This window comes from Anolis carolinensis, chromosome 6 (genome assembly GCF_035594765.1).
Source record: "Anolis carolinensis isolate JA03-04 chromosome 6, rAnoCar3.1.pri, whole genome shotgun sequence".
In the NCBI taxonomy this organism is placed as follows: Eukaryota; Metazoa; Chordata; class Lepidosauria; order Squamata; family Dactyloidae; genus Anolis; species Anolis carolinensis.
The window spans coordinates 65,578,833-65,590,189 of record NC_085846.1 but is presented as its reverse complement, the minus strand read 5'-3'; the positions used below and the strand labels follow the sequence as shown (position 1 = coordinate 65,590,189).

Genomic DNA, 11,357 nt, shown 5'->3' with positions numbered 1-11,357 from the left:
CCCAATTTGGCTTCAGCGCGGCGACGCCGGGCACTTATTTAGCGCCAAATTCAAAACGGGCGCCATTTCCGGAAAGGAATCCAGTCCTTTTCGGAGGGGAAGCCGAAAGGGGGAAGGAAAGCCCGGGCAAGGAATGGCCCCTGGGGCGAAGGGTAAGAGGGGAGAGGAGGGAGGGAAGGGCGAAGGCGGCCCTTCACTGGCGAAAGTCTGAGGCAATCCGCAGCCTTTCTTCTTCTGGGTTTTGTTTATTTCTGAGGGACAATAGCAGAGGTGAGTTTTCCGGGCTATATGGCTATGTTCCAGAAGTATTCTCTCCTGACATTTCGCCCACATCTATGGCAGGCACCCTCGGAGGTTGTGAAATCTGTTGGAAACTAGCCAGGAGGGGTTTACAGTATATATCTCTCGACTGTCCAGGTTGGGAGAAAGAGCTCTTGTCTGTTGGAGGAATGTGTGAATGTTCCAATTGGCCACCTTGATGCCTTGCAGCTTGGCAGCATGGCTGCTTCCTGCCTGGGGGAATCCTTTGTTGGGAGGTGATTCATTGGCCCTGATTGTTTCTTGTTTTGAATTCTCTTGTTTCTCATCGTTGTTCTTTATTTACTGTCCATATTTTAGAGCTTTTTAAAATACTGGTAGCCAAATTTTGTTCATTTTCATGGTTTCCTGCTTTCTGTTGAAATAGTCCACATGCTTGAGGATTTCAGTGGCTTCTCTGTGTAGTCTGACATGGTGGTTGTTAGAGTGGTCCAGCATTTCTGTGTTCTCAAATAATATACTGTGTCCAGGTTGGTTCATCAAGTGCTCTGGTATGGCTGACTTCTCTGACTGAGTGCCTTTCATGTTCCTTGATTCGTTTTTGAGCAATGTTGCATGGTATATGGTAGATTCCTGCAGAGGTGAGAGGATCCCTCTTGTCCTTTGCTGAAAGGAGCATTTAATGGATTTTCTTAGTTGATCTGTAGATAGTTTGTAGGTTGTGCTTCTTCATCAGCCGCCCTATGCGGTCAGTGGATCCCTTGATGTATGGTAAGAACACTTTTCCTCTGGATGGATAGTAGAAAGCGCACAGTAGTGCTGTAAAACTCATAGAATACAAGTAAATTACAGCCTACAACATGGTGAAGAAATATGTTGTAAATAAGACTGCCTGGAGCTTGAATTTATAAAATTAGTTGTTAAAATCAACGATTATAACATTCACAGAAAATTCAGGTAATGGCAAATAATAGTAAAATAAAAATCACAAATACAATAAAAATAATCCAAACTGAGAAAGATGACCCTGGGCACTGCTATCACATTATTAATGTTTGAAACTATTTTTGTCTGCATCCTTTTTCCAAAATGTTTAATATAGTCAGTGGCTAAGCTGTAGTGGTAATATTGTTACATCTTTCCCCATATAAATACAGTTTCTTTCTTTTATTTTCCAGGTGATTCAGGAGACATGGCTTCAGTTCAATCAAGGTAAGAATCTATTCTTGTATGTAAACATTAGATCAAAGGTTTTATAACTAACTGGTTATTCAGAAATATGCAAGCTGATAGTTTGGGAAACTACTGATCATAATCAAATAAGCTAGCTTATCTAACTATGGTAAAAAATGCTTCACAATAATAGGGTCATAAGATTGGGTGCCAGTTATCATTTGGGGGTATACAGTAACAAGATAGTAACTTATTTTCATTACAAAAAGATGCACAATATAACTGAAAGGAAACATTTATGAAATGTAGCTAAATGCTAGGTTGTAGTAACTAGACAAAATAATTCCACAAATGTGGGAGCTATTTTACTAATAAAAGTTATGATTTATTTAGTACTGAAGGCGATGCTATCAAGGTTTATGTCAGAGTGCGTCCTCCTTCTGAAGAAACTGCCCATGTCAATGGGGATCGTAGCATGTGTTTATCTGTCCTTTCAACAAACACCATCCGTTTACATTCAAAACCTGAACCTAAGATCTTCACCTTTGATCATGTGGCAGATGTAAATACAACACAGGTAATTCTTTTCAGTTTCCAATATGAACATCATTTTTTTTCGCTCTTCAGTAATAGTATAGATTTCAAATAATTTTACAAAAAATAACTAAAATAAAAAGGTTCTAAAAATATTATTGCATATTTCTTAATAGGAAGTTGTTTACTATGTATATATCCATTACAGTACTATGTATGTATCTGGTATGGCTAACTTGTGATGGTTTTAAATAATTGTTTTAATGTAAGGATAACTGATTTTAGTGTTCATGCATAGTCTATTTTATGTTCCGGCATTGAATGCTTGCTGTATATATGTTGTGCTCCGCCCTGAGTCGCCCTCAGAGTGAGAAGGGCAGAATTTAAATGTTATTTATAAATACAGTAGAGTCTCACTTATCCAACACTCGCTTCTCCAACATTCTGGATTATCCAACGCATTTTTGGAGTCAATGTTTTCAATATATCGTGATATTTTGGTGCTAAATTCATAAATACAGTAATTACTACATAGCATTACTGCATATAGAACTACTTTTTCTGCCAAATTTGTTGTCTAACATGATGTTTTGGTGCTTCATTTGTAAAATCATAACCTAATTTGATGTTTAATAGGCTTTTCCTTAATGCCTCCTTATTATCTAACATGTTCGCTTATCCAGCATTCTGTCGGCCCGTTTATGTTGGATAAGTGAGACTCTACTGTAAATAAAGAAATGTTTTTTTCAGAATTCTTCAACTGAAATTGTAGAGACATTTTTCTTCAGAGACAGGCATAGTGAAGTGTAATATTGATTTCTAATTTTTGGTTTGGGAAAAGAGCCCCTCCCCTTAAGGCAGCCAAAATACTTCCATGTTCCCCCCTAGGGATGTGGGAGACTATTCTGGCACATTTCCCGATGCTGTTTTAGAGTAACAAGTTTTCTTCTGACTAGAAGTAACCTGGATTTTGACTAAAGGGGGAAAGTCTGTCAGAACATGCCCATAAAGTGGCTAGGAATGAAAAAATGAAAATATTTCTTTCACTGCTTTTGTTTCAAGTGCTCCTCATGGCTTTCTTGTCTTAATCTATAACGTTGCAAGCAAACAGCAGACCTATGACACTTAGCACCACTATTTTCCCATGTCTTACTTTTGTACCATCCTTAGCCTCATGAAAGTTATTGCACTTCAAAAACGAGCATGGTGAATTTTTTTATTTTAATGTGTATGTACACATAGTATTTTGTTCCCTTATGGTGGACCCTGTGAGTTTTATAGGGTTTTCTTAGTCAAGGAATACTCAAAGTTGGTTTTGCCATTCTGTCCTCTGAAATACGCCATGGCAGCACCTAGTATTGGTTGGCAATCTCCCATCCAAGTATTAACCCAGGCTGACCCTGCTTATCTTCCAAGATTAGATGGAGTCTGATTCCTTTAGGATATTTAGTAGCTGGCCTAGTAAAAAGTATTATCACAATGTGACATTGAGTTATGTTTCATATTTATCTTATACACATAGCCTGAAGATAATTTTATGCAATATTTTAATAATGTTGTGCATGAAATAAAGTTTGTGCACACTGAATCAACAGAAAGTGCCATCTCAGCCACTCATGGATAATTTTGGAGAAGCTTTGATTCTGGAATTCCAAATAAGCGATCCTGAAGTACCTCCTAAAAGTTGAATAGCAAGTTAATTTGGCTGTCTGTTATTAAGATTTATCACACATTATCTTCTGTTTTAGTAATAGCTATATTCATTAGGCATATTTTCATAATGGCTTCATTCTATTACTTGCAAACTATTATTGGAAGCAAGTCTCATTGATTTCATTATTTTGTGCATAATAACAGTTCTTTAATGTCAATGGTATTGCTCCTATTTAATGAAAATCATTCCTTTATGCCATGAAATGTGTACTATTTAATGAACAGAACTCATTGCATAATAGTATTTTCATGAATTTTATGAAGTATTGCTAGTTCATTGGTATGAAAATATTAATAGTGAGTTTTGATGTTTTCTGCTCAGGAATCGGTGTTCTCAAGTGTGGCAAAAAATATAGTGGAATCATGCATGAACGGCTACAATGGAACCATTTTTGCATAGTAAGTTTTCAACTCTTTCCATTTCATGTAAACTTAAAATATTTGGTTTGTATTGTTCCATGTATTGTCCTGTTTGCAATGCACTTCCCAGACATATGTCTTTTGTAAGGTCAGGCTGTTGTCTAACACAGTATTGTTGACTGTCTAAATATGACTCCAATGCAGTCTTCTATATTAATGGTTGACTGGTCATCTTTAAGTGGAGAATCTGAGACCTGCATAGAAATCATGTACTCTACCCTTAAACCTTGTACAGTTATCCATATACAGTACATATTACTGAAGAATAATTTTTGTTATTTTTTTTTAGTGGTCAGACTGGTTCAGGGAAAACATTCACTATGATGGGTAAGTACACATATATAGATTTGATCTTAGTTATTGTGTGTTTTGGCCTTAGTTCAGATAGCCTTGTGAGATTCCCCATTTTCACCCACCCTTGCACCATGTAATAAATTGTTACTTCCCTGATTTCCCAGATTTCAAATAAAACTCCCATGTTCTTAGCCATGTTATGTAATCTTTCCATCTAGAGTAATATTTCTCTTGCTAATCCTTTCTTGCAGCTATTATCAATTACAATCTAGTTTATCAAGGGGAAAAGAAAAAATAATAGGAAATATAAGGCTACTGTTGTGATCATTGGTGAGAGAGTGCTTTTAAAAGAGCGAGTGTCAGAATCATATAGTATCAGAACGCATTTCCCCCTATGGCCATCCCGCAGATTAAGATCTTCGAGGGAGGCCCTGCTCTTGATCCCATCGCCAACACAGGTGAAGTTGGCAGGGACACGAGACAGGGCTTTTTCGGTGGTGGCTCTGTAGCTGTGGAACTCCTTGCCATGTGAGATTAGGAAAGCCTCCTCACTCATGTCTTTCAAGAAGCAGCTGAAGACCTGGCTGTGGAATCAAGCATTTGGCCCATCCTAAGATATGAGCTGTTATGACCTGATGGATTAAAATTAATTCGAACACAGACTGGCTCTGACTTTGGCTTGAAACTTCCCCTTTTGTAATGGTCACATGGTTTTAATTGTTTTAATTTGATTTGGATACCGGCTTTTATTTGTGTTTTCTGTTTGGTTTTTCTACATCAGTGATTCCCAAAATGGGTGCTATCGCCCCCCTGGTGGGCGCTGCAGCGATCCAGGGAGGCAGTGATGGCACCTATTAGGAGATGAGGGAGGGGCCAGGTGAGGGTTGGGACCTCTTCCCAAGTGCCGGAGACAGGGCTGAGCACTTGAGGCGCTTGTTAGGACACAGGGGGCCCACTAGAGCAGTGGGCGTGGCTTCTTCCCAAGAGCCCGAGACAGGGCTGAGAATCTGTTGGGACACAGAGGCCGGAGCTAGGGAAGGGGGCGGGGCCTCCTTCCAAGAGCCCAAGACAGGGCTCTTGGATAGAAGCTCAGCCCTGCCTCAGAGGTCGTAACTACACCCATCCCAGTCCTGGCCGCCCATTTGTGGCCACGCCCACCTCCCCCTCCCAGTCCCGCCCTCTTGATCAGGAGCCACACCCACCCCTGTTAGCCACGCCCCCTTTTCAGGTGGCGCTGAGTAATATTTTTTTCTGGAAAGGGGGCGGTAGGCCAAATAAGTTTGGGAACCACTGCTCTACATGTTGTATTATATGTGGCATTTAATTCTGCCATTATGTAAGACCGCTCTGGGTCCCCCTGGGGGAGAAGAGCGGTATATAAATTAAATAAATAAATAGTATACAATGGATGACTTGTATTTCAGAATTCTCCAGATGTTGAACTATAGCTCCCATGATTTTACTTTCAGTGCTGGCTGGGCCTAACGATTCAGCAGCACTGGAATTACAAGTTGTTTTGGACTTTTATAGCTCTTATATTTTACATTTTTATTAAACAAGATCTCTGTCCTATTTCAGAAACCGGTTTGCTTATTTGCTGTTACATTTAAAAGAGGTTTTCTTCCTCAGATTTTTATTCAGAAAATTCTTTTTTAGGACCTCCTGATTCCGATAACTTTACACATAACCTGAGAGGTGTGATACCACGAAGCTTTGAATATTTGTTTTTTCTAATTGAACATGAAAAAGAAAAGGTAAAACTGTTTTATAATCAAAGTCACAGCAGCAAGCATTGAAGATGAATTATTTGACTAGTTCAGTTTATTAAAAAGCTGGCATCTTTTAGGTGCCTCTCTTTGAGAAGAACCTGACTGCAAATTTGGGATTATTACATATTCAGAATTCTGTTATTTTATGGAGGCAGTGGATTGTGCAATTTACTAGTTGATGAACATTTCGTTCCTCTTAAAATGATAAAACTTGATCAATACTCTAGCTTCTTTCTATAGCCTTCAGTTGCCACTCTGTCCTATTTCAAGCCAGAATCTGTAGCATACCGTAAATTCTGTTGCTGCTATTTCTAGTGGAACTGCTTTGAGTCTCTTTTTTAGAGAAAAAGTCAAGTACAGATAATAATAATAATAATAATAATAATAATAATAATAATAATAATAATACATTCAATGTTCCCTCCAAGCTATAGTGGATAATTTCAGGTTATTACTTTGATTTCAACAGGAATCTCACATTTCTGAGGACTAGAAAGTATGGTGTGCACCATCACACAATGCTGGGTGTAGCTAATCATAGACTACCCATTCAACATAAAACACTGAAATTTCATACAACAAAAAAACACAAGAAAGTAACCCAGATTACCAGCACAAATCCATGAAATGCCATGTTGTCATCTTTATGATTCAATCTGGGTAACCCTTTAAAAGGCAGAACGACTATAGACGTGTATATATATACTTTGCAACACTGTACTGTTTCCAGGTGGCAGACAACAGGTGCTTGTCTTGTGTGTCCCATGTTTAACTAGAACAGGTTATCTTGGTTATGTAAGTATTGCAGTGATTAATTTATTATAAATAGTATAGAAGAATTTGGGCAGGGTTATTTATCTAAGTTTAATGCTCACCTAAAATAGAGATGTGCATTAGATTCAGTGGCACGTTAGAATTATACGCTTAAACCAACCTGTACTGTTGGGCAAGAGATCCCAGCTGAAGGCAGAGGCACTGGTGGTCATGAAAGGGCTGGTTGAGAGTCGCAGTTACATTCGATAGCAAATCCTTTTTTCATAATGTACACCTTCAAAATGTAGGTGTGCATTATATTAGATGGCACATTGTACATTGTACACAAGTAAATACGGGTAGAAAGAAGACATCTGAATAGATGTTTTTTGTAAATCATAACAGACAAACTCATGCAGTCAAATAGACTGTAATAACATTGTAAATGCTGATGCCTAGTGTTAAAACCATTTTGACTACAAAAATGTTAATGTCTCTTCTAGGCTGGTACTGGCAAGAGTTTTCTCTGCAAGTGCTCGTTTATTGAGATCTACAATGAACAGATATTTGACTTGCTGGATTCTGCTTCAGCAGGACTTTTTCTCAGGGAGCACATCACAAAAGGAGTCTTCGTTGTTGGTGCAGTGGAACAAGTGTTGACCTCAGCTGCTGAAGCTTATCAAGTATGCTCTATTTTGAAAGGTCGGGGTAGACGTAACCTTGTCTAGCTATTGACAGTGCTTATTGATTCAGGGATGTTATGATTTGAAGAGCTTGAGCACAAAAAGAAACTTACTGATACATGAGATAATTTCAACGGGATGTGGCAGAGTGGCTTGGAGAACAATGCAGTAAATTACGTTGGAATATAAGAGATGTAGAACATGCATTATTAAGTATCTAACCCGCCATTGGATCAGCACATCCAGCAGAATCTGTTGCTAAAGTCTCAATTAGAATGAAAAGAAGTTAATGCATTCAAGATTAATAGAATAGTTGAAATTCTGTTTTATAGCAATGTTGAATGCCGTTGTCATCCTTCTGACTAGGTGTTAACAATGGGATGGAGAAATCGTCGTGTGGCATCTACCTCAATGAATAGGGAATCCTCAAGGTCACATGCTGTCTTCACTATCATAATAGAATCAATAGAGAAGAACAATGAAATTACAAATATCCGATCCTCTCAGCTCAATTTGGTGGATTTGGCTGGATCGGAGAGACAAAAAGATACTCATGCCGAAGGAGCTAGATTAAAGGTCAGCAATGTCTTAAGTGATAACAAAGACTTTAAGTGATCAACCTGTGCAGTCTCTATTTTTAAAATCGTTTATTTATTTATTTCTGTTCAGTCATTTCTATTTTCTTGCATTTCGCAGGAAGCGGGGAACATCAACCGATCCTTAAGTTGCCTCGGGCAAGTAATCACTGCACTCGTTGATGTGGGCAATGGAAAGCAGAGGCACATTTGTTACAGAGACTCCAGGCTCACTTTCCTGCTTCGGGTATTGTGTCTAGTTTCCAGCACACAGTCTTGATGCAAATAGAAGCTACTTTGACCCTTACATGTGGTACACAGTGTCACCAAATTGTCTTTACTCTGTTCCACCTCAAGCAATGGATGGTATTTTAGTTTTAAACTGTCATTAGTAACGGACTGGATAAGGGCAGCAAACAAACTGAAATTAATCAAGGCATGACAGGGATAGCTGGGCAGTTGAATCACAGATCAAGGAATAGGGTTCAGGTGTGCCGGATGTGTTTACTTTCTTCTTGAAGGGTACAGATCAGTCTCTTTAGTATATATCTGGATTCATCATTGAGCTCAATTTCTGTAAGAACATTTGTATAGTGAGATTTCTGCACTAGCTATACCATTCCTATAAGTATCATATCTGGCTGTGATGACAAAAGCCTTATGTACCGTGTTGTCTGGATTCTTGTAGTGTGCTTTATATGGGGCAGTCTTTAAAACAGACCTGTACAAGCCATAGCCCTCCAGATGTTTTGAACTTCAGCTCCCAGAATTTCTGATCATTGGACAAGCTGGCTAGGGCTTCTGAGAGTGGAAGTCTCAAACGCCTGGAGGGTCACAATTTGTGCAGGCTTGCTTGAAACCATGTTTAAAGGAAACTTCAGCTGATTTTTTTGCTGTTTTTAAATAGCTTTTAAACCCTATATAGTATTATTTATTTTTTGCTGTGTTCATATTTGCATCTCATTGCCCAAATCTACTGTTGTCAGTAACTTAGGAGGAAAGTGGTCTTTAAGTATAAGGAAATTACTTGATTATCTTTTTTTGTCTGAGGATCTAGTAAACTGATCAAAGTCTATTTGCATTATGTTTAAAATGAGCACATTTTGATACCGGTGTTAGTCTAGTGTAGATTAATTGAAAATCAGTGGTATTTCAACTAATTGTGGGTAAGAGCCAATTGGATGTAGTGGTTTGAGTGTTGGAATAAGACTCTGGAGACCTGGGTTTAATTTCCCACTTAGCCATGGGTGATGTTGGGAGAGTCACACATTCTCAGCCCCAGGAAAGCCCTTGATAGGTTTGCCTTAGGGCCCCTAAGATCAAAATTTGAAGGTACACAGCCAGTCTTAAGATTCTTTGATTTCAGCAGGATAATTCTTAAGTTTTGACCAAGTTTGGATCCAGCTCACTGAGCACAATAACAAGTTTTATTCCCATGGTAATAGATACAAGATAGCATAATTAGTGGTTACAAAAATCACAAAACAGTGCCTTGAAAACATTGCAAATTATGTTATATTGTTTAATCTGTAGTATTTTGTAAAGACTTAAGAACTTCCAACTACTTTTCTTCCAAACATGATCCCTTAAGATACTCTGTTCCATTTGGTGTGCCCACTAGAATGTTATGTTAAGAAATGTGATTTAAAGTGTTTTGTGAAGATTTTTGACTTCCATAAAGGCCAAGTTTATAGAATAAAAAATTCTTATTATATAGTGCATTAAAAATCTCAATTGTCATGTTTTTTAAACAGGATTCACTTGGAGGTAATGCTAAAACAAGCATCATAGCAAATGTTCATCCAGGATCCAGATGTTTTGGTGAAACCTTGTCAACTCTGAACTTTGCTCAAAGGGCAAAACTGATTAAAAACAAGGTACATACAGTAATTGGAGCAAAACAATATTTTGATCAGCTAACCACTTTTTTGCTCACAAATGCCAAAGCAATTTGTTTTGGATTTACAACAAAAGTCTCTGAATTTTCTGAGATACCTGGCCTAGGTACTAGATGTAACAACAACATAGCTGAACCGTATCCTTCCCAAAACTGCCAGAAATTCTGCCTTATGTTTGTAAGTGGATTATACCCCATTCAAAAATTGTTTATCACATCTTTAAATTCTGGCCCTTAATACCTAGTATGATGAAATATTCCATGAATGCCAAAAACTAGACTTTACATTGTACAGGAATACCTCTGTAATGTGTTTGACAAAGAAGATCTTTTTTACAGTCTGTTGATCCCTGCCCAGACCCTTCACACCCCTCTAGTAGCCCCAGAATTGGAAGTAAGGTGATGGAGGGCTGAAGCAATGTAGATATTTAGTATCAGGTTTTGCAGTGTGTCTGCAGTAGATAGTGCAATGAAGCTTAAAGATTGGCCACCAAAATGGAAATTATAAGAAAGGTGGAGGCTGGTGAAAGAAAAAAGATTGTTCTTGGATGCTCTTTGTAAGAAGCATTGAAATGGTTTGAAGAAGGCAGAAAATGTTTTTGATTTGCGAGGCTTACTTGAATTGATAATTTTATTTTATATGCATATTGTTAGCTTTAGTGAAGTGATGTTCATTTTCGTGGTATAGGAAATTCTCTCTGTTATTTCTATGTTATTCCTTCTGGTACCAAAATTTCTGTTAACATTAACTGAGGTAGCCTGCATATATAAAACTGAGAACATAGTGTGTAATCTGTCAGTGCAAATATTTGACCGAAAATAGATATTTGGATTAAACTTTTACATTAAACATTTAAGGTATTGACAGCTACAATAAGAAAGCTAATTAGAGGAGTTCTGAATTTTGTTCAAGATTTCATAAATGAATCAAATACATATTGCATTACTAGTAGGCCTCTTCAATTCTTTTTAATTGTGCTCTTTTCAAAATGACAGCCATGGAGTCTGGCCTGCCTGCATTTGAGATGCTTAATTGGTGTGTATGTTTGTATAGAGCCATTTTTATTTCAGGTTTGTTTGTTTTTTAATTTTTGCTCAAGGCTGTAATAAATGAAGACACACAAGGAAATGTAAGACAGTTACAATCTGAAGTGAAGAAACTGAAAGAGCAACTTGCTTTGCTTGCTGCAGGGCAGCTTGTGCATGAAGCCCCGCTTCCTTCAGGTAAACCTCTGTGCATGTGTGTCTTTTTCTGTGAGCAAACATTTTATTAATATTCTTATGGGCA

The 11,357-nt window shown here is 37.9% G+C and overlaps 1 protein-coding gene across 2 annotated transcripts in view; it reads left to right on the top strand.

Moving 5' to 3' along the window:
• kif15 (kinesin family member 15) overlaps positions 1-11,357 on the top strand; it is an 80,249-nt gene that overhangs the window by 33,972 nt on the left and 34,920 nt on the right. Inside the window, exons 1-11 of one of the 2 annotated variants that reach the window (XM_008115539.3) lie at positions 8-152; positions 1,437-1,470; positions 1,825-2,008; positions 4,001-4,077; positions 4,388-4,425; positions 6,049-6,146; positions 7,418-7,597; positions 7,964-8,173; positions 8,294-8,419; positions 9,927-10,049; positions 11,170-11,293. In XM_008115539.3, the coding sequence (XP_008113746.1) occupies positions 134-152; positions 1,437-1,470; positions 1,825-2,008; positions 4,001-4,077; positions 4,388-4,425; positions 6,049-6,146; positions 7,418-7,597; positions 7,964-8,173; positions 8,294-8,419; positions 9,927-10,049; positions 11,170-11,293 (1,213 nt within the window). In that variant the 5' untranslated portion in view covers positions 8-133. Of the gene's footprint in view, positions 1-7; positions 153-1,436; positions 1,471-1,824; positions 2,009-4,000; positions 4,078-4,387; positions 4,426-6,048; positions 6,147-7,417; positions 7,598-7,963; positions 8,174-8,293; positions 8,420-9,926; positions 10,050-11,169; positions 11,294-11,357 lie in introns of those variants that run through there. The other variant, XM_062983812.1, reaches the window with a different exon arrangement.